At 37.6% G+C, this 23,997-nt stretch overlaps 2 protein-coding genes across 2 annotated transcripts in view; one reads left to right on the top strand and one right to left on the bottom strand.

Annotated features, from left to right (window-relative positions):
* Nucleotides 1-23,768, top strand: part of LOC119834685 (nesprin-1) — a 46,254-nt gene extending 22,486 nt beyond the window's left edge. The window contains exons 19-29 of the mRNA XM_038359132.1: nucleotides 102-339; nucleotides 421-755; nucleotides 891-3,341; nucleotides 13,082-13,214; nucleotides 13,782-13,954; nucleotides 14,762-14,913; nucleotides 21,541-22,333; nucleotides 22,413-22,571; nucleotides 22,657-22,869; nucleotides 23,041-23,316; nucleotides 23,545-23,768. Of these exons, the coding sequence (XP_038215060.1) occupies nucleotides 102-339; nucleotides 421-755; nucleotides 891-3,341; nucleotides 13,082-13,214; nucleotides 13,782-13,954; nucleotides 14,762-14,913; nucleotides 21,541-22,333; nucleotides 22,413-22,571; nucleotides 22,657-22,869; nucleotides 23,041-23,316; nucleotides 23,545-23,658 (5,037 nt within the window). The 3' untranslated portion in view covers nucleotides 23,659-23,768. The remainder of the gene's footprint in view (nucleotides 1-101; nucleotides 340-420; nucleotides 756-890; nucleotides 3,342-13,081; nucleotides 13,215-13,781; nucleotides 13,955-14,761; nucleotides 14,914-21,540; nucleotides 22,334-22,412; nucleotides 22,572-22,656; nucleotides 22,870-23,040; nucleotides 23,317-23,544) is intronic.
* Nucleotides 23,680-23,997, bottom strand: part of LOC119834365 (claspin-like) — a 5,565-nt gene continuing 5,247 nt past the window's right edge. Inside the window, exon 2 of the mRNA XM_038358709.1 lies at nucleotides 23,680-23,691. Within this exon, the coding sequence (XP_038214637.1) occupies nucleotides 23,680-23,691 (12 nt within the window). The remainder of the gene's footprint in view (nucleotides 23,692-23,997) is intronic.

Raw genomic sequence — 23,997 nt, 5'->3', positions numbered from 1 at the left:
TAGGAGAGTTGATATCACAAACACGCTGCATTTTTTGCTCACTTGTACACGAGCGTTAAACATCTATTTCTATTTAGACTAAAACAGTGTTATATATGCAGGTACAAAGTCATCTAGAGACACTAAGAGAGGCGGTTCAAGGAATGGAAGAAGCAATGAAACAAGTGTCAGAGATCCAAGATTGGATCAATGTTAATAAAGCCTTGGCTAACGATTGGCTATCGAATCCATCTAAACTACGCCCTGATGCTGCTAAGCAAGACATGGCTGCAATGAATGATGCTCTAGCTTCGTTGGCTGAGAAGAGAAACAGATTATTAACTGAAATACCAACTGAAGGTAGAGTCTGCATTCTGTGTTCTCATGTTGTATGTATATTGTTATAAATATCCTTATTTACGATATTTTATTATGTTGTAGGTCTGGAAGATGAAATTAACCTAGAAGAAGAGTTGGATGAATTAGAACAAGCTATTCTTAAAGCCATCGAAAGAGAAAAGGGTAACCAAGGAGTCATTGACGATTTCCGTCACAAATGCCAAGAAATTCACGATTGGTTTGACGCAGTACTCAAGAAAATGTGCTTGGCTGATAAGGGATCGGGTTTGCCCTGTCCTCAGAAACTTAATGCTCTCAAAGAATTGTCAGCAGAGTTTGGACAAGCTGGAAAAGACAAAGTGGACAACATAAAGTCTATTGGGTCCAAAGTTATCAACATCGTCAGTAATCTGGAGTCACAGCAGGTTGAGGAACAGGTAAATACAAAAGACAAACATGGTTTACTTAAATGTTATTTTTTCTTATTAAAATCAATTTTATATAAAAAAAATATTTTGAATAATTAAATTAATAGTGAATAATCATTAATTTTGTCTTTTTCTTCTTCCTAGATCAAGTCAGTTGAGAGAAGATACAATGACATCGGTAAGCGCATACAACGGAAACTACAAATGCTTGAAATAACATACAAAGCCATTGATGGTACGAAGAGCGAAGTTGCTGCTCAAAACGAATGGATGCAGAAGGAAATCGATAACATTCAGCATCCTGAGCCACTCGGATATGATAGCAAATCAGTTAAGGAACGCCAAAAGAAAATGGCCAACCTCCTGAAAGAAACCGACAGCAAGAAAACAGCTATTGACTCTCTAGAGAAGAAGGTCAGTAATATTCAGGCTGAATTAGAACCATCCGAGCAAATGCAACTTGAGGCTGAATTATCTGAACTGTCATCTAAACAGAAACAACTGGCAACACTGGTCAAACAAGAAATTGAAAGATTAGTTGGCTGCAATGAAGTCAGGAAGAAGCTCGAAAATGACATGGAGAAAGCTAAAAACTGGCTTAAAGCTAAGCTGGCAGAAATCAAAAAGCTCGGTGGTCCAGTGCCACTAGAAGCTGCAAAGGTGGAAAAAGAAATAGCTATCCACAAAAAACATCAAACAGACTTAAATGATTTCCAAAATGATACTCTCAACGAAGTTATTCGACAAGGCAATGCTGTGTCTAAAGACTGCTCAAACGAGAATCGTGCTAAGCTCCAAGCTCTTTTAGAAGACTTGAGTAAAATGTACACAACAGCTAAAGTGGACATCGATGAGAAACTTGCTGCATTGAACAAGTTATTACAAATTAGAAATGAATTTGAGACGGATGTCGCGAAATGCCAGAGCTGGTTGAATGAAGCTGAAGTGGCAGCTACACCAGAGCTTAGAACAACCAGTCTCCAACTTTTAGAAGAACAGTTGGCTAAGTTTGAGAAGCTAAGTAAGGAAGCTGAAGATGTCGAAAAGAATATAAACAAAATTAAGGATAAATCGAAAGACATCATGGACTCTCTGTCGGATTCAAACAAATTACAACTTAAGGAACAAGTCAATGTTCTCTCAGATAGATTCGCAAGAATCAATGCCATGATTCACGACAAGAAGAATATTCTACTCAAGCATATTAAGGAATACAAAGACGCTGCAGCTAAGATAGCTGCTGCGCTGGAATTCCTTAATGAGATTCAAAACAAACTAAAGGCTTTGAACAAGCCTATTGGCAGTAAAGTAGAAGATGTGCAACCGATTATACAAGCTTACGAATCCATCCTCGAAGACTTGAAGAAGAACAAAGCAATGCTCAATGAACTACAAGGAGGTAATCTGCATGACTTACAAGACATACTCACAAAACAAGATGACTTGATGAGTACCATTGAAGATCAAATATCAAAACTGAAACAACTGCTGCTGTTACGCGAACAATTCTTCGCGCTCGTTAAAGAAATTGAAGAATTTATCACCAAATACACAGAACTCACATCCGATATTGAGAAATCTAATGATTCGTTGGAAGACAAAATCAAGCGGTATGATGATATCATCGTCAAGATCCAAGGATGTGAAGCTTTACTGGCGACTGCAACTGATAAAGGACAGCAAATAGCTGCTGAAGGCACCGTGATCGATAGGAATAATATAACAGAATTGTTGCAATCCCTGAAACAGCAATTGCTGACATTAAGACGCACTGTTGAGTCAAAGAGGCAGGAACACGAACGTGCTGCGGCAGAGCACAAGAAACTCGCAGCGGATCTTTCTGAAATATTACAGTGGCTCCACGACAATGAGGCCATTGTACATTCTCGCCCACTCCTGAACAGAGATGTCGCGAGCGTCGATAAGAAACTCGTGGAACACGCTGCACTGGCGAAGAATGTCCAGTCACATTTGGACAAACTAACAAGCATCACAGATGCCGTCAAGAACGACGACGGCGTTCCTGGAACGTTGCTCGAAATGATTTCAGATGGAAACTCGCTGAAAACTTCCCTTCCAGCCGAATTGGCGAACAGAGAGAAACATTTGCAGGACAACAAGAAATACAGACAGCAGTATCTCCAAATGGTCGAGAAATTGAACATTTGGGTGAACGAAGCGGCCATACGTCTCGGCATGGGCAAGAACGGCACGGACTTTGAGAATATCGAAGCTGATTTGGAGGAACACAAGTCATTCTTTAACACGTCTGAGCCAGAGATGAAGGATCTGGTCGGAAAGCGTATGCAGGACATTGTGGACAAAATATGGCCGTCGCTGACGCCATCTGAGCAGGAGGAACTATCTAAGGAACACCAGAAGAACACGCAGCTTCTGAAGAACACGCTCAATTCGGCGAAGTCGCGTCAAGCGCAGCTGGAACAAGACCTGGAGATCTGGAAGGACTTCTGCCAGCTAGTCGAGAAGATAAAGGCGATACTGGATAAGAACGAGATACCAGAAGAAGCTGTCACGAGTGTGGACGCGCTTCGGCTGCACCTGGAAAAGCTGAATCATGCCAAGAACGATTTAGAGGTGAGTTATTATATATTATGTTGTATTAAATTTTTATAAAAAAAAAACTACTCTCAATGTCTCTAAATAATTCGGTTTTTTTTAACATAGGGCCAATAATAATCAAATACCCGTTGTAATTTAAATTTTTCTAATAGTTAGCGCATCAAATCGTAAACAGACATTAAATAAATAATCAATATTCGTTTTTATATAATGGAAAGTGTCACGGAAATGTTTCAAATTGAATCAATCTAAACTTTTATAGACCGATTCATATACATTGGTGATGAAAAATTTACCATGCGTCAATCGACCTTCGCCTTTAACTGTTTACGGTACACTATTCGGTAATCGTTAACGTAGTGCAATAATTCATTATTATTATTTATTTTATGAATAATATGAGCCTTTTAAAGTCCTACTTACCATGTGGTAGGAGCAGACATTATTTAAGTGTTGCGTTTGATTGAATAAAATCGTTTTATAAATTTAATAAAAACTATCGATAACCTGTGAATTTATATATTTATGTATGGATATTTTTTTATCTAGAAACTAGCGGTCCGCCCCGGCTTAGTAGTACAAATATAGCTTATAGCAGTCAGGCATGACGTACATATACAAAGGAGATTTTCTTTTAAATCAGTAAATCAGCAGTTCCTAACATTAGCGCGTGCAAACAAACTGTTAAGCTTTATACTATTAGTATAGAAAGAAGCCAAATTTGTCAATATGTTAAACTCATTCATAGTACTTTAAATAATTACTGTCATTATGATAGATTTTAAGAACATATTACAAAAACTATTAACATATTAAAGCGATTGTTTAAACAATAATATAAGTAGCGCCTCGCGGTTTAACTCCGCAAGTCTGTATCCCATAGGAATATCGGGATAAAAAGTTGCCTATATGTTATTCCAGTTGTCCAGCTGTCTACGTACCAGATTTCATTGCAATCGGTTCAGTAGTTTTTGCGTGAACGAGCAACAAACACACACACACATCCTTACAAACTTTCGCATTTATAATATAGGATTATATATTTTTACGCAGTCTATTTAAGAAAAAAAAAACAACAAACAAAAACTATAGAATTATACACAATAAATCTATACCAATTTTATAAAGCTGAAGAGTTTGTTTGTTTGTTTGAACGCACTAATCTCATGAACTACTGGTACGATTTGAAAAATTGTCAAAAAATTCAGTGTTAGATATCCCATTTATTGAGGAAGGCTATAGGCTATATATGTACCACGGGCGAGGCCGGGGCGGACCGCTAGTATTATATATTATGCTTTTTCGTCTATACCTACACCTCATTGTTGAAAATTCTCAAATAAATAAATACACTTTGCTGTTTGACGTTTCGCAACGCAGCTACAGTGACAGAGTTGAATGCACTCGACTCGACCATTGTAGTCCATTTACGGCGAACACTGAAATGGGCATTTCGCGCATTGTCCAACAGTCAATTCGGTATATTTAAACTCAAACTCAATCTCAAACATTTATTCAATCGACTAGACTTCTTATAGAAGCGCTTTTTGAATCGTCACATTACACAGTTATAACATTTACCACCGGTTCGGAAGGCAGTTTCTACGGAGTAGAGCCGGCTTGGAACTCTGTAGTTGCTATTTTAAAATAATAATAAAAAATTTAAGCAGTTGCACCGCTTGACGTAGGAGGGGAAATAATATAGTTATATTACACAAATATACATAAATATGATCTCTTTTGAATTGTAGTGTATCAAAAGGGTGACTTATAGAGTTCATATGAAGTATCTTATACTTTGAAAGTATTAGAAAAAAGGACTTAATGATTAAGGCACTTTGAATATATCATAATGATTGAAAGGATATAATATAAGATGATATATCTTAAATTATATTTATTTGCAAAATAGACGAGTACCTTTCCCGAATTTTAAAACGAGACCCTAATACTAATAGTTCGGTGTCTGTCTGTTTGACCGTCCGTCCGTTCGTCCGTCCTTCCGTCCTTCCGTCTATCACCAGATTGTATCCCATGAACCGTGATAGTTAGATAGTTCAAATTTTCAAGCTATATGTGAACAATTTGTTTTTGCTCGAAAGCTTATTTGTACGGAACCCTATGTGTCGCGAATGCAACTCGCACTTGACCCATTTTTTTATTTATAATACGAGTATATTTACATAATTTTAATTACATAGGCAGCTTATTTATATTAAAATATGGTATACAAAAAACTATTGCTCTAGAGTATTGTATGCGACGTTTTTTTCACTTATCCACGTATATATACTAGCGATAGTGTATATAACACTCTTAAATACAAATATTATCTTTTAACTAGTAAATAACAAATCGATTTGCAGTTTTTTCCTCTCGACAAATGTAAATTCACCATGTTTAAATTAACGTATTGAATTCATTAAAAACTACAAGGTCTTTGGCACAAACGAAGATATTACGTAATTCATAGAGACTAAAAGAAGACAAAAACTATATGCAATTACGGATATTAAGAAGGAAAGGAATGTTATTTGAGAAATAATGAAAGAATAGATAAAAATTGATCACTAGGCGGGATTCGAACACGCGTCTTTTTGCTTCCTGTAATACCACCTCAACAATCAAATTCCTTCTACTCTTTCGGTTGTATGTGCCCAAGGGCACACGCCCACGGAATGTTAGTTACCTCCGCAATAACGTTAATTTAAGTACAAACCAAAATGACAAGGATTACAAAACGAAGTGTCCGTTGAAGATGACTAACATAATTTAAAAATAATAACTACTTCTAACTACTTAACTACTTTTAGTTAAAATAACTATGTAAGGCTGGTTTTACCAGTAGTAAATAAAGTCACTGATAGCGATATTTGACACATAATTTTTCTCGTACATTATTATTTATCTCTAGCTTCGCCCCGCCCCGCCCCTGGTTTTAACCGCGTAAGTCTATCCGTATCCCGTAAGAATATCGGAATAAAGAGTTGCCTATGTGTTATTCCAGTTGTCCAGCTATCTGCGTACCAATTTTCATTGCAATCGGTTCAGTAGTTATTGCGTGAAAGAGTAAGAAACATACACATACACAAACTTTCGCATTTATAATATTAATAGGACAACTGACGTATAAGTTGATCAGAAGATATTGTGAAACCCGCCAATAACTCGGTTCATAATAAGTAACTCTAGAAGTGTATAAATTTCAATTATTCGCAGCTATTATATGATATGGTCAATTTATTGGAAGCCAGATGTCTCGTTTGCCAAATGAACTTAACTGCTTGTATTGAATTCACAGCATGTCCTCTGGTCAGTTAAGGGGAAGTAGGTGGTAATATTTTTTTTTTTTTTATAAAAAGATTTTACTACAAAAAGTTTCTTCTAACAATTTGGGTGTTTTTTTTTTCTATGGAATATGTGTGATTGTTTATCTGTATTGTAAATATACACAGTATGTTTTGTGTCGTAAATGAATTTGAAATATAGTGTGATGTGAATGAATTTTATAAATGAATAAAAGCATAATAATTCGTCCGCGTAGTCCAAGAAAACTCGCATAGTTGCCGTTAGAATTTTCAGGATAAAACCAATCCTACGTTCTTTGTCAGGTGTCGAGCTATCCGTGCACCAAATCACATGCAAATCAGTACAGTGTTCTTCACGCCTAAACAGGCGTAAAGAATAGTCAGATAGGCAGACAGAATTACCTTCACATTTATGTTACCGACTGGTAATCATCAAATGGATTCTGGACATAAATGTAGTTTTCTGCTAGATCAAATATTCGTCGAGCAATAAATTTTAGTCACAGTTAGATATAATCATATGTTTATGATTAAGTTACGATAATTTTTAATAAAATAACGTTAATGATTCACAACGTCGGTTTTATCTATGACTAGCTGCGCTCCGCGGTTTCACCCGCGTAAGACCGTATCCCGAAGGAATATCGGGATTAAATGTTGCCTATATGTTATTCCAGTGTTCCAGCTATCTACGTACCAAATTTCATTGCAATCGGTTCAGTAGTTTTAGCGTAAAAGAGCAACAAACACACACACACATCCTTACAAACGTTCGCATTTATAATTTTAGTAGGATTTACCTAAAATAATGAACAATCAAGTTATCAATTTCCGAAGAAATTACGATTCATTTAGTTTAGGGGCCAGTGTAAGAAATTGTTGAGAAAAGTCTCTAATAACCTAAATGAGAGTTTTTTACTTCGATATTTTAATACATTTTTTTGTTATTTCAACTAACACGTATACCTACATGTAGGATACGTTCTGGTCATCCGTGAAAACACATAGAGAAAACGGAACAACCGTTCCGTAGTGTCTCATTAACATATTTACATAGAATAACATTTTAATTTACATTTAGATTTATTCCTTTCCTATGCTTTTGTGTACGTAGTAAAACAAAGAATCGATATTGTTTTATATCTTTTATATCATAGGTGATTATTAATTTAATTTATACTAATATTATAAAACTGAAGAGTTTGTTTGTTTGTTCGTTTGAACGCACTTATCTCAGGAACTACTGATCCGATTTGAAAAATTCTTTCAGTATTCGATAGCCCATTTATTGAGGAAGGAAGGAAGGAGCTAGTTTGTTCTATTAGTTGTTATTCATTAACATTAAAACGTCAGTTTTTCATTTGCGCTTACTCATAGATTTTTTATTGTTACTCACTAAGAAACTATTCTAGATAAAGGTGCTAATTTATGGTTAGCAAATATGTATTTAAAATTGGAATTAAATTGCTGTCTTAAACTAACTCACTACCGTAGAAGTATTTTAGTAGTATTTTCTGTTTGTGCATATGTGGACATTAGTAGTTCAGATATAAAATATATCTTTTGTACATAAAGATAAAAAATACAAAAAAAAATACTCCCTAATTCAAGTGAAGTAGGAGATACATGGACGAATTGAAGTGTTTTGTTTATATAGATAGTTTTCAATTTATAGACCATTACTATCAGTGACTATTTTTATCGAGGTTTATCAAGAGACCGATATGAAAATTATCAACCCTTTATTATTAAATACAGCCTATATAGCTGTTACTATGTATATAGATATGTAGGCTTACACAACCGAAACAAATTTTTCGCACCGGTGCACCAAACAAACTTAATATATGTAAATTACGTGTCACGTTGTTTGTCCGCGATTGACTCCTAAACTGCTCAACCGATTTTAATCAAATTTGCACACGATGTGCAGTTTGATCCAACTTAAAAGATGGGATGGTTTATATTATTTCAATTACAATAAATGTATACCCGGGCGGATCCGAGGCGTGCAGCTAGTAATAAAAAAATTTCTAGATATAATATTAGTTCTGATATCCAAATATGATTTATCAAATGTTCGCATCGCTATTTTTGCACAATTAACATGTGGGACATATGAATCATGTTCCTGGAAGTCCATCGAAAATCAATACTTACGGGTGAACCCCAAAGAGCTTGGTCTATTGGTAACAAACTGTATCGGTTATATACGCGGTACGATGGTATCTATTGCAATGAAAGTGTTTAACAATTACGCCAAAATTACTATTTTGAATAACTAAGATAAGCCGATTACTTGCCCCCCTCTTCCCTCCTTGCCCTCCTCTATCGGGTAGAGTTTGATACGTCCATTTAGGAGGAAAAAATGCAATTAAATATAGGTTAGACGCGAATTGATGTTATATTCGCATAATTGATAGCAGGACTCTTTCAATATTCATTTGTAATGTTCATTTGTAAGTAGAAATTATTAACACTCTATTGGCGTATGAAACTATATACCGTCGCTTTGAATTACTTTTGGTCCGTGGTTTTGTAATAGAAACGGATGAAATGTACTTCTGTAATGGTATATTCGGATTGTCTAGTTGAATAATCGAATAAACAATGAAGGTATGTGAAAGCTGAAATGAAAACCATGGTTGGGGAAATAATTATTTTAATAGGAATACAAGGACGCTGCAATATCTAGATGTATTTTTTTCCACTCTTGGGAAATCATAAGAGCAAGTAATAGTAATTTAACTTATCTCTATTATCCAAATAAGTAGTATTCGTGTTGCAATGTGAAGAATAGATAAGCTATTTTCTTACTAACATACTCGCATTTAATATACCAATAAGAAATATCCTGACGTTTTTAAAATCATCTAAAGATTTTGTTTAATTTTATAAAATCGCATTTCGTTTTTCTTTCTACAATTATTATAACACCAAAAGCTATATCATCAAATGTAAATGATTAAAAACTCTTTGAATTCGGAAGTCCGTAGCCCCCTACAACCCTTCCGCTCTGAATCATATCAGAACGTCCCGCGACGTTGCCTTAACGGATGATGTCATGCCGTATTGTCAAGGCCCGCCACTGAGCAGTCATCGTTCGCACACGCTGCAATGAGAACGCCGATAAAACAACATTGCTTATACGCTTTCTCATTGTGCAAGTGCATTATTGGCAACAGCTATCTGGATTTTAGGATAATCGTTAAATAAGTGTCAAAATTCCACGTAAAAGGAAGGTGAGTTGCGCCGTAATTTTTTAGGTTATGTCGTGTGCCGGTTTGTTGTTGTTTTTGCAGCGGAAACGTTTCGCGGTTCGATCATAAATGGTTTTTGTTTTGATTCAGTTGATACGTACAGTTGTATTTTAGTTTATTCCAATATTTCCTAGAAGTTTTCCTCGTGTATCGATTCCGAATTCAATGTTTTTCTTTAATTCGCTCGCTCTCCAATTTCAGACGCAATCGCGTTTCAGCGACTACATGCGATGTTATCAAATTAGCTATTGTAATTGATCGTAATGAATTCGTACTCACCGAGTTCAAATGTACCTGTTTTAATGGGCATGCGTTAATACGGCAAATAAAAAAAAATCGTTTAACGTTTTCGATTGACATTGCGATATTCAGCTTCCAGAGACAGAGCGTTCTCGAAAGTTCTGGAAGAATCGATACTTTCTCTGCCCTTATAACATTTTCCCAGCGCACTAACGTGCATTGTATCCTGATTTAATATCTAGGTGGCATGGAAACCGGTTCGGTTAAAGAGCAATAGTTATTGTATCTGATTAAACGTGTGCAAGTTGCGAAAATGTTGGGCTATTTATATATATCTTGAATTTATTATATTTAACTTGCGCCGTGTTTTGTACATAGAGACAGTACATAGTATTTTCGTATAAAGTATGATTTCATAAAATTCCAAATTATTCGTCATTAAATAGCCGCAGCTAAGTAATTGTTGAATATTAATCACATGTACATTAATTACGTTCTTAATCGGTAGTCTCTTAGGTAACTTTTAAAATTCTATTGCTAAAACATTTTTCTAATTACGCACAGAGCGCAAAAATCAAACAATATCCGATAAAATAAATTTCAGTAGATTATTAAATGTTTTTATATCGTCGGCGGCAAAGGAGCTGGTTCGTCCTCTGATGATAGGCGCTTCCATCGCTTATGATCATTTGCCAAGGCGTAAAGTCCTCTATGGTCTTACACCTCTACAAAAAATTGCCGATTTTAAATCGTATAGGATAAGGAAAGGTTTAAGGAGGGGAATTAATGACCTGTACGCAAAAGGAGACGGGCCTCTTCGTAACTTTCTTTGTTCATACACAATCACTTTCAGTTACCGTTACCTTCAGTTCTAACAAGCTAGCGGCTATCAAGCCCTTTCTAATTGCAGTTAGTTAGCTTGTATTTATCCGAGCGCCACTTGCGTTTTATACTCATTAAACCGACGAGCGTGGGTGTAATCTCGTTAAGGTGTAATCAGATCTTCGATAGAGATCGTCACGCCAACCGCAGCATAAACATACGCAGATTAAACTGTTGCTGTAGTTAGTACAATAATTGCGTTCATACGTTTATATCTTTGATGTAATCGACTGATGTTGTATCGCTTGGCAATTATCTGTTAGTTTTTTTACTATTTCTTTTATGTGTTTGATAGTAAATTACTGTCATTTAGTCAAAGATATTTGAATTTAGAGTGGCAACTACACCAGGGATGTCGGTTTTTGTCATAGAAAATAATAATTATTATAATCTATTTGAATTTGGAATTCGATATCAGTACAGATAAAAGTAATTAACAAAACAGTTTAAAATGTTCGACTAATTCGATACTATACAAACTCCTTGTCTATGTCCAAAAAGTTTTCCTGCAAAGGTTTGCACACTTGCCGCTCACGTACCGCACCATCCAAAGCGACGCCAAAAATAGCAACTATGAGATAACCATGCAAGTTTCAAGGTCGCGGTCGTTGTCCAATATTCTCGTTTCCCTTCGCATTTAAAAGTTTAACATCAGCGCTTCAATTTCAATGTTGTCTAGTTATACATTTATGCGCCTCTTTTCTACAAGCGATGTTTGTAAAAATGTCAAGATTGTTATAATAACATCGACGACTAGTGTTATCATAACCTATTATGTCATCATGAGAACGTTAGTAGATGTAATATGTTTTGGACCGCCATTGCTTGGTTAAACTCCTTGTTTAAATACTGTTAGGTGATAATAGTTATCTGAATGAAATCTTTAGAACTTTGTTTTTGAGTTATGTCTTTAAGTTTATCAAATTTAGCTGTTTATTTGCTTGAGAATATATATGGTTAGAATGGCCAATAATTGAAGTTTTATGAGGACATCGACAATAAGCGTGTGTCAGATTGGGTTCGTTTATTTAACGTGATAGACTCTAGACCCTCCAGGAATACAAATGTGGTCTAATAGCTTGATTATGATGATGTAATAGACATTTTTATGCACTGCGTCACGCTATACTCACGTTATTTCACAACTGTTGAAACGATTAAATAAGTTATTAATTTTTTTTTTCAGCCAGGACCAAGACAACATATAATTAAAAGTAAAAAAGCACATTTTCAAAATTCGAATTCTAAATTTTAGTTTTACATGCTCTGCGGAAAAATATACGTTTTTTTTAATTCGTTATATTTCGTGTACGGTGCTAATTTCGCCTAATTACATACCTAACTATAGAACAAGGCAAGGTCAGGTATGCGATACTTCACGTGGTTTGCGAATTTTCTCCAAAGCGCGATGTTTATCGCCCCTTATCAGTCATTGATAACATTGTAAATAAAATAACGTCGTGATAATATGCAGCGGCGGGTGCCGCTTAATCCCGCTTTCGTTGGTTGTGTGATATGAGCGATAATATACTTTGAAGTTGCATATAATGCTGAATTTGCGAAGTATTTGTTTCTTGTAAATGTGAGAATAATCGCATTTCGTGAATTTATCGCTCTATATTATACAAATTCTAGTTGTTACAATCGTGTCTTTCTAGAATGTGTTTGGACTAGAGTTTTAGTTAAACAACTGTAGACTGATAAGTATATTCGAATGTTATTCATTATTTAGAGACATTGAGGGTAATATTTTGGAATACAGAATCATTAGACATAATTTTTTTGTTGCTTTTTTCATTTATTTTTCATATTATGTTTTCCCATCTCATGTATCACATTGTCTTAATCTGAAGATTATTTTTGTTGTGTATTTCATCTAAGTGAACACCAAATTAGACCACACTTGTAGTCACTATAAACAAAAAGAAAGTTTCATCAAAATCGGTGTTCTCAGCAGAAAGTTCTGAAGAAAAAAAACTCCTCCATTTAATATTTTAAATTGTTTGTATATAATGTTATAATGTGATATACTCATGTATTGATATAACAACATGAACCGCTACAGAACCAGCAGCCGCTCCTCGACGTGGTCCGGGAGCGGGCCCGCGAGCTGGCCAGCGGAGCCGACGCGGCGAGCGGCGAGCGCGTCGAGCAGCGCACCGCCGAGCTCGCGGAGCGCTGGGGCGTCGCGTGCGAAGGTGCGTGTTTGATTGGTGCTTTATTGCACACGCATAAAATACAATGTGTACACACAAACAAAGTTAAAAGCGAAATAAATGTGCGGTCATATCGCTAAGAAGCGACGTCTTCGAGGCAACCTGAGGGTATAGGAAGTTTGAAGAAAAAAAAATTTGGATTAAAGATGCATAGCATAGCATTATAAAAGATGCTAATGAAAGTGGTAAATACATTGTTTTGTTCAGAATAAAGTTATCAATTTAATTATTTTTATTTTTATAATTGAAATGGAATAAACATGTGTTAGTGGATGGACTTGTTATATGTATGAGTGTAAGACGCAAATGCAATATATTAGAACGTAGGTATAATAAACAACAACAAACACACAATTGTATTATACAATATATTTCTCATACGTTTTTAGTTGTCACGAATCATATCCATCGCTTTCACTTAGATATAGTATTTCTGAGTTATAGTAATGGATATGATTCTGAAGGTCCTGAAGATTTGTTTGAAAATTTCTTCAAACAAATCTCTCCATACCGGAGTTCCTAAAATCGAAGGCACTATTCCTGCCCCAGGTCTAGCCAAACGCGCGGCCACAGCGGACAGCCAGCTGCACCGCTGGAGCCAACTGCTGGACGCGCAGCGCGGCCTGTCCGCCGCCATCACCGCGGCGACCGACCGCCTGCGCCAGCTGGACGCCAGCCCCAGCACCAGGAGGCGGGCCGTCGACACCAGGCATGCGCTGCAGGTGAGCCTCGATATGCCACACTAGCGATCCGCCCCGAATCGCCCGTGGTACATATATAGCCTTCCTCAATGAATAGGCTATCTAACACTAAAAGAATTTCACAAATCGGACCAGTAGTTCCTGAGATTAGTGCGTTCAAACAAACATACAAACAAACAAACTCTTCAGTTGAATAATATTAGTATAGATGTGAATTTATCACGGTTTTGAGGAGAGAAGCCGAAGTAATAAAGGAAACAAAAATGTTTCAAAGTGAATACATTGAAATATTGCAAAATCTTTCGAGTTGTAGTTCATAAAGGAAATATAAAAGGTTTCTTTTGTTTTTCAGTGGCATAGATTGTGAACGAAACCGTAAAGAAATAATTAAAGTAAAAATGTTGTGAGAAATTTATAGAAATTCTTATATTGTAAAATTCGACTTAACTTTAAAAGAATAAAGCTTATTTTTAATTGGGATAAACAGAAAATATAGTTCCTGCTCGGTTTTCACCCATGTTCTTAAATAGACTTGTGTAATTGAATTCGGTATAAGTTGAAACATAATATTTATATGCTTGAACTATAGCCGGTATCGCCAGTAATTGGTTCTGAAAAGGGACTGAAACACTACAATTATTCTTTAGACGTTATTAGTTTTGGAATTTTCACACAAATCCAACCTTCACAAAACTGGAGAAATTTTTATTTTAAGTTTCTAAAGATGGGGGATGGATGTTTGTACTCTTTTATAAAACCAATAAATCGGAAGGCATACAGACTATTTATGACTCGGCAACTGGTACAAACTGAATCTACGCCCCCCAGGAACTGCAGGCCGAAGTGTCCAGCCTCGAAGAGAGCCGGGACGACCTGGTGGAGCACGCGGATTTCGTCGTGTCCCTTCTCACGCCGCACTCGCAGCAGCTCGCCTCGGACACGAGGAGCGGAGTCGACGATCTGCTGCAGGCCTATGAGAAGTAAGTTGTGTGCTAGAGATGAGAGATAAGACAAAACAGATTTTTGAAGTGAAACTTCTTTAGAATAGTTGTGATTTCAAACCTGATGCAACAGATAAAACGGCAGGTAAGAGACACAAATACAAAAATGTGTAGAATGAAGCCGGCAAAGAATGAGACAGAAATATATATACTATTTTATATTTTCTTCTCATTCTTTTGTCGATTTGCTGAAGTTTCACTTCTATCGTGTGTGAATCGCACTCACACCTTTTTTTTTCAAAAATCGATAGGCAGACGTAAAAACTCGTAATATAGTACTTTTATCGCAAATAGAGATGTGTCCACCAAAAGTCCCTTTTCGAACAAGCTGTCTTTGTTTTTGGATAAAAGTCCCTTCAAGTTAATTGTCTATAATCTATAGAGTAGGTGGCGTTGGAGTTTTGTAAGGTAAGTGCAGGTGTGTTTTGGTTGGATTTATAAATCGTACATCAAATTTATTTTAGGTTCGATTCTAGTGAAAACTATGAATAAATATGTCGACGTGACTCGGTATGGAATATAGATCGCTTATATGGACGATAGAAGTATAATCGGGAAATAGAACTGACTGTAGGGAAATATTATTGCCTCTTACATATATTTTTATTGTGACCGCTCTAGAACGGACGCGGTTATATCAACAAAAAATTTTAATTACATTGTAGACAAAATTATATAAAAATTTAGAACTTTTGCGAACATCTCATCAAATTTAATTTAGTAAAACTAGCAAATGGACCACGCATTCCGGATTATTACATTCAATCTTAAACTTTAACCCGTTTCAAATATGGTCGCTTTCCGTGTGCAAAAACCCGCGTACGTAGCGTCATTATCGCACTACCAAAATAATATCATTGTTAACCGTAACATATTTTTCCTTATACACATCGAGTCTCCATTGTGGCTAAGTAAATAACTGTTTGAACTTGGGCTAATTGGCTTTGTTTTAATGCCGCGATTTGTATACATCTGATTATTACTATAGCTTCCTCAAAGGCCGGTAACGTGCGCTAGTAAATAGGGTCTGTAATGTTAACGAGTTGTTTTATTAGAGACACAATTGCTCTATTCGTTTTGGGCAAACATCGTAACTAATCTTTGAAATGTTTCTGTAAAAGGTCCGAGAATTTATATTGGTTACTGTCTAAATGCATTTTAATGAAGTATGATGATAGATTTTGTTAACTACATGTCTTAGAATCTATGTTCCTATGGTAAATGTTAAAACTGTGTTATATGACTAATTCAATAGTGCTTCTATAAGAAGTCTAATTGAATAAATAAATGTTTGTGTTTGAGTTTACCGAGCCCAACATAATTCCATACTTTAATCTCTCTGTTTCATCCAGTTTCTGACAGACTTTCGGGAACGCCCAAAGCCATAAAAACTTTGATTTCAGTAGGACATTAGAGTCTGTTTTCAATATGTTCGTAAAATACATACACCTTATTAAAATCTAAATATATATAGATTGCGTGTCCGCGATGGACTCCTAAACTACACATCAAATTTTCACACCATGTGCACTTTGATCCAACTTAAAAGATAGGATAGTTAATGTTATTTGAGTTTCTATAAATGGCAACTCGGGCGGAGCCGGTGCGTGTAACTAGTTAAAATATAGTTTTCCATGCAATAAATAAATGTATGTATTTAATTATAAATGGTATATATAACACCCAAGCCAAAACCCCGTATAAGGCAGACAGCGTGACGATTTCAAAATGATAATGTCTGTTTGCATTGCTGTTTGCGTTGTGCGTGCTAGCTTACCGTGAAGCAATTGTATTTGTACTTAGAATCTCAGTAACAAAGTAGGATTCAAATAACAAGTCTCTCTAACCTATGGTTTGTAGATATATATTCTCTTATACTTATAGTAAATTTAATCTACAGTATTGCCTTTTGTAAATGAGGTCTATTGATCAAAATTTCTTTGTAATAATCAGTTTATGATGATGTAAAAACAACGTTTCGACTGAATAGTGAATTCGATCCCTTAAACATTTCGTTAAATTGCAAACGGTTACAGACATAATAACGTATCCGTTAAAAGTGACTTTAACGTGAGGTCTGCGAGTCGCGTCCAATGTCAAAGTCAACACAAAATACATGTTTAATAGGTTATGATGTCACGTCGCTGATTTGTTGAATTCTAGATGGTTTCGTATTGTGTTCGCTGAACAGATACCATGCGAGTTATGGTGTTTACTGTTCACATACATTCTTCTGCTAATATAAACCGACTTAAAAATTTGTTAGGTATTTTTTTTTAGTTGAAGGTAGCATGAGAAATTATTTTGTATTGTGAAAATCTGCGAGAACAGTTAGGTAATTTGATATATAAGTTTGCCAAAGAATTTATCTTAAACCAGTGTTCAATGTTTCAATGAACGTTCTTTTCATTTTCATAAATTTATAATTAATGGTTTATTTCTTAGGGCCCATATAAAATAAATACTCTTTTATTAGCTCTAGTATAAAAAAAGAAATAAAGCTATCCACATACTTATGTAATCGGGTACATAGACGCGTATAATATACTATTTACAACCTTATACAAATAAACTAAAGTACAGTTTAAACATATTGTTATGTAACAATCTGTTAACAATTCCATCAATGAAACGTTCAGAACTAATAAATCATACGAAAATCAGAAACCGGAAGCTGTCAACTGCTGGCGTTCTACCAAATGCGAGAAATTCGACATATTTCATAAATTTTTTTTAATAACACCTTATCACGTGTTGAATAGAGTTCATTTTGCACATATTTTTACTCGGCGTCAAAACTTCTGGTCTGGTTGACGGTCTTGGCTCTAATTATGCGTGGTTTGGATTGTTAGCACTGTCAATGTAATTTTCGATACCAAGATAAAGTTTCGCGAGAAAAATTATAAATAAATGTCTCTGTATTTTGCTAATAACATTCTGAAAGCGCATAGCGATTAGGTACGATGTTATTCTAATATTTCAAGCATAGACAGCAAAAAAATCATGTAGTTGCATTTTGAACTAAATAAAGATTTAACGGAGTTCCATTTTGTTTTGTTGACATTAATTATACCTTGGCTTCATAGCGATAAATAATTGTCATTGAATCGCCCAATAGCATCCGCTCAAGGAAGAATAAAAATGTTTTGAAACCACAATTATAGTTATTACATTTTCAATTACCGTTTTAAACGGTACAATGCAATTATGGTGCTCTCGAATTTAAGGACAACAAGTCGTCTCGCCGCGAAGCAGGCATGACTGAATAATTTGTCTTATTTTGGACAATACTTATACATACCTTGGCGGCTTACACACTTATAGATATGCGGAAGGTAAAATGCCAAAAAAGGTTGTCTTATCCAAGTTGCACCGGTCGGAAATGTTTTAATTGCGTGTCTTGTCTTAGACTCAGTAACATATGCAAGAATAAAAATATTGAATGCGCTAGTTTTCAAATAAATAGTAATAATTAACGTCTACACAAAAATTCGTGCGTACAACAACAGCGTTAAAATAAACACGGATGATATTATTTCATCTTAGAATTTTGCATTTTTCGATGAGTTTTCAAATTATATGATACTTAGATACAATCAACTTTTATAGCGAACCCGCGCTAAGTTTGTAGGCCCAACCGAAGTCCCGAAGTTGCGATGAGTCAAGGTATTCCGCGTTAATATAGATTCAAGGCAACATAATTTTAATAAAGTCTTTTATAAAATGGTAGCAATGAAAGAAATTTACGTGACGTTTTATCGCATATGTTGCTCCTATTTTCAATGTATGTTGTAAGGACAGATTAACAGATTTGTCAATGTTATATACGTGTGCAGTGGATGTGATTCACGCGTTAGGTGTTTATTCGAATGCGTTCGGTTTCGTTAGAATTATCTTCTATACGTAATACTGAATCATTCGGACGGTAACCTATCAAGTAATTAAGTACATATGTTCCGATATTAAGACTGCCCATAACATGACAATGGCAATATCTGTTTTAATACATTTATTTTTAACAAAATTCAAACCGCCCTAAAACTCAAACATTTATTTATTCAATTACAATTCTTATAGAAGCTCCTTTGAATCGAATAACATAGTTTTACCATTTATCAAATTGTCAGAACCTGAGCAAATTGAAATAGGACCACATGGGAGGCACCAGCTTTCAAATAAAAGAAGAATTATAAAAATCGTTTCACCCAGTAAAAAGTTATGAGGTTACAATCAATACAATCGAATTGATAAACTTCTCCTGTATTGAAATTCGGTTGAAAAATAAAATTACAGACGCATTAAAGGCGCTTATAAATATCCATATCGCCTCTTCGATCCACTCATATTTTTCGACAATTAAGACAATCTGTCGTCCAGTGCTTGAAGATAAATCACGTTTGGCTTCAAGGTCTATCGCTGGTGATACAATGTGTACGGTGACGTCACCAGCGCAAAGACAATATTTCAATGATTAAGTGAGCGAAGAATCATTTTTAAAATAATTTCGTTCCCGTTGATGATGTAACCGCTTGTGCCTTGGAATCTTATTAGCTCATGGTGATTTTGAGTTGCGCCGTACTTAAAATACATCGAGGCGGGTTACTCATAGAAATTTTTCGGATTCGGAGAGCCGATTCGTGCTTCTTTAACACGCTTTTATTAGCTTGCCCTGTATCTATGTATGTATGTAATTGAATCAATCTTTGAACATAATTTTCAACAATTTCTAGATGTCTGATTAATTTGAAACTTTGCATACCTATCAAGGACCGATGAAAATGCTATACTTTAATAATAGTTTCCCGTTGTCCTTATTGGATTTGGCCAGGATTAATAAGTTATTTTATTTAACCTATTTCGAGCGCCGTTCAACACGCGTTGGATACAATGTAAGTTATTGGAACGGGGCCTAAATCACTTTTGCATCGGTCACCTAATTTATAATAATATTATAAGTTTAATAGTTTCTTACGGAGTAACAAACATACTCCATTACTGAAGCGATTTTAAAAGATTGCTTCGTCAATGTTTGGCTTTGTATTTGCCAGATAATATGCTGTGTTTGCCTTAGATTTGCTCTTTAGGTATATGATCAATAAATGAATATTAATTATTGTTATTAATGTGGAGATAGATGACTTCTTTTCTTTGGAGTCTTATAATCATTTTTACGCTTAATTATTTTATTACTTGTTTTTAGTCATTAGTTAATTGTTATTGATATAGGAATTAGCTCTGATTTATATAGGCTTGATTGAGCAAACAACAGCTAAAAAGTAAAAAGTATTAGAAGCAAAAGAAAGAAAAATCAACACCACGCTAGAATAACTTAATATGCTTTTGACGGCAAATAAATTTTGTTTTCAAGTTACGAAAAGCAACCGAGCCTCTATAAGCAAATAATATCACATAAGTAAAAACTTCTTTGACCGTATTTTTTTCGTCTCTTATACGTATAATAACATAACATAATATTCTAAGCAGTAACTGCGACTTTTACTAGAAATAAAAGAATATAGTTGTGCGATCACAGTTAACTCGGATGTTATCTATTAATAGTTCCTTACTGGTGCGTAACGAAGCATTATGAACGAACACATAATCATATAGGAAACAAATTCAAACTATATCGTACATTAATTACATCTAATAAATGTTTGGAATCGCGGATTCAAGCGCATGGCGTACATGTAATAATGTAATATAACAACTGTCTCGTAGGGTTGATTTTCGATCGATCGCGGTTCCAGACATAGGCCGGGGGGTGTCTGTAATCGTTACGTATTCAAACCGCTCGACTATTTCGGATCGCATCGCGCACGCGTACTCCGCACTTTATGGGTCAGGGCCTTGCAGTGTGAACTGGAGCCGACTCCGCGCTATACATAGAACATTCGCCGTTACTCAGCGCAGGGCTCGCAACACGTGCAATGCGGAAAACGTTTTTCACCCTCGCTCATAATTACAGCCCTCATCTAAATTCCATACAGCAATGCGAATCGAATTGAACATAACCTAATCGCGACGTGGAATGCTTCGGCGTCTATATATATCCAGTGAGTCATACGTGAGTTGATTGTGTTTCGGAAATGTGGCGATTTTAGTATTCGCAAACGTTACATTTTGGCAGGCGTTTTATAAATGTTTACCTCGCCCACACTGCGGCGCCGGCCGGCAAGGGTGGCCACTAGCGCATGTCCTAAACGTTGCGCAATAGATTTATCAGTTCACTTGTCGAGTACTGCGCAAGGTCGACCGTGTCACGTCGGCACGTTAGAGCCATATGCCGGCGCAAAACGTAAACATTGCTGCAGCGAAAATTTCAGCTGATGTCATTAGATCGCGTAAAATAAAATTAGACGCGGCAGTCGAATGTATAACTCGGTTCATTGAGCGACGGGCGAGCATAGCGAGCGGATCGCCGCTAGCCGCTGCCACGAACGAATAGGTAGGGACGGTGCAGCCGGCGCGACCTTGCGGCGTCACACCGCGTCACGCCGCGCCGACGGATTATTTTCGTCGACTTTTGGCAGCTCTTCCACATTAGTTAGGAACTGCGCGGACTCTTTATACGTGCATATTTAACGCTGCTATTTTTCTTTTCAGATTGCGACAGACTCTTGCGGCGAGACTCGCAGAGATTGACGAAATCGTTTCCGAATTCGATCGCGTGTCAGAGAATATAGAGAAACTCAGACAACAGATCGAAGTATACATCGCTAAAGTTGGGACCTTCTACGTCTACGGAGAGGACGACGCGGACGGTGTGCGTGATTTGGCCAAACAAGTTTCAGACCTAGTCGATAAAACTAAGACGTTCACGGAAGATAGTCGAAAGAGATACGGGGGTTCGGCGCCGGCTGACGTCGCCCAGGAATTGTCGGCTTTAGAATTATCCGCAGAAGCGTTAGCCGCCGCCATGGAGGAGAAGGAAAGGGAATGGAAACGCGCGCGGACATCGCGTACCGAATACACAACGGACGTTGAGAGCGTGCAGGCGTGGGTCCGCGCCGCCGAGCTCACAGCCAGGGAGCGCACGCAGCCTCCAGAACCTTACAAAGAACGCCTCGTGGCGACCAGATCTGAAATTCCAAGTATCGCAGACCGTGTAGAGCGATTGACGCGCAATGCGCGCGCTATCGTCGAAGGAAGCAGGGATGCCGGAGAACGACAGTTGATACAATCGACGGTCACAGCATTATCGGAACAGTTCAGCGCCGTGTGCAGCGAACTCGAGGCGCGCCAAGCGGCCGTGGAGGACGCTTGCGATGCGGTGGCCCGGTTCCTAGCTTTGCTGGAGAAGGTCCTACTTTGGGTGGAAACACAGCGTGCTTTCCTAGCGCGGCCGCTACCTTTGGCCGACTTGCAGGAGGCGCAGCAAAAACAGACTGAATATGGGGTAACTTAAATGGCTTATAACCAGGTTACAATCATTTTTTCAGCAGTGCTATTACTAATTCGGATGATTTATTTTTCAGAATGCCCTTAAGAGTTGCAAGCAACAGGCTAAGAATTTAGCAGATATGGCCAAAGAAATCGAAGCGATCGAACGCGTCACAAGTCCAGGAGATTTACCTTCGAGACTGGAGGCGGCCGAGAATGCGACAGTCGATGTAGAAAAGAAATTGGCTAAGACTGTGTGTAATTTTCTTTACTTAAGAAAATAAAACCAGTTAATCGTTTACTGTTTACTAATTTGTTTGTTCGTTTCTTATTTTACAGAACGGTCTCTTACAAGAATTAGCAGAAGAATGGGAGAGATGTGAGAAGAAACTAAAGGATGTCGGTCATTGGATCGAGGCCACTACGCGAACTTTAGAAGCTCCGCAAACTGTGAAAAAGCCTCTCAGAGACAGGCTCGCTCACAGGGAGAAACTCATCAATGACATATCGACGCAAAAGACGAAAATTACATATGCCGTCGAGAAACTCAACGTGAGTGAAAATGGATTACTGGGTCTCTTTTGTTTTGTTTTATCTGGTGATGGTCTTTGTCGTTATATTTTATTGTCGCTATGCTTCGGTCGTGGGGTCACTTTTCGGTTCAGTATTCCGCGGACTCGTCTCACAGAACAGGGCCGTGTCAAAGCAGGTGTCTGTCGGCAGGTGCACTTCGGGCCGGAGGGCGTGGCGGCGCAGAGCCGCTCGCCCGCGGGCGTGCAGGCGGCGGCGCGCGCGCTGGCCGCGGCGCTGGACGCGCTGGGCGCGCGCACGGCGGCGCAGGCGCAGCAGCTGGGCGCCGCGCTGGCGCAGGTGGAGGCCTACTGCGCCGACATCGTGCGCCTGCGCGCGCAGCTGCTGGACGCCGAGCAGCGTCTGCGCCACGCGGCGCAGCCCAACTACAGCCCCCGCGACCCCGACACCAAGCTGAGACACCAACAGGTGAGACCCTCTCTTTGACCGCAACGCGCCCCGACGTCCAGTAGGTGGCTAGCGATTGTTCTAGTTTTGTTTATCGAGTCGCGAGGCTCCGATCCGAAGAAGCTTATGTGGCACAGATTAGTTATACACCTGTATATTACCACCGATCACGCAATTCATGTATATTTTTTTTGTTGTCTCCCTCCCTCACCTCGACTAACTAACTCGTCTGCCGATGTCCTCTGATAGGAATGTCGAGACAAAGTAAAATCGCTCCAAAGTAAAATTCAAGCGAGAAACGAACGCATCAAGCTGATAGTGCAGCGCGGCGGGCCGGACGCAGACCCGCTCGGGGACGCTTAGACGCGCCCGCCAATTTTAGCTTTAAGTCGATTTCTAGTGACATATTCCTATAATTATAATTGTAAATTCATATACCGATTGAATGCGAAATATAAACGATCGATATCGCAGCCACCGTCTTTCTTTTCACGCTCCCCGCTTTCATCGTTAGCACGTCGAAACCCATGTTAAATCTTGTATGTCCGTACTTGCGTATCAGGAGGTCACGCGGCGTATCGAAGAGCTGACTCGGTGCGTCTACGAGTTGGACCCGTTCTACGAGGGCGAGGAGGACCCGGCGGCCACGCTAGCCGTGCTCGTGTCGAGCGGCGCCCGCGCGCGCGCCGCCCGCCGCCCGCG

Source organism: Zerene cesonia, chromosome 19, assembly GCF_012273895.1.
Source record: "Zerene cesonia ecotype Mississippi chromosome 19, Zerene_cesonia_1.1, whole genome shotgun sequence".
In the NCBI taxonomy this organism is placed as follows: Eukaryota; Metazoa; Arthropoda; class Insecta; order Lepidoptera; family Pieridae; genus Zerene; species Zerene cesonia.
The sequence above is the reverse complement of the archived record's forward strand: the minus strand, read 5'-3'. Positions and strand labels throughout refer to the sequence as shown.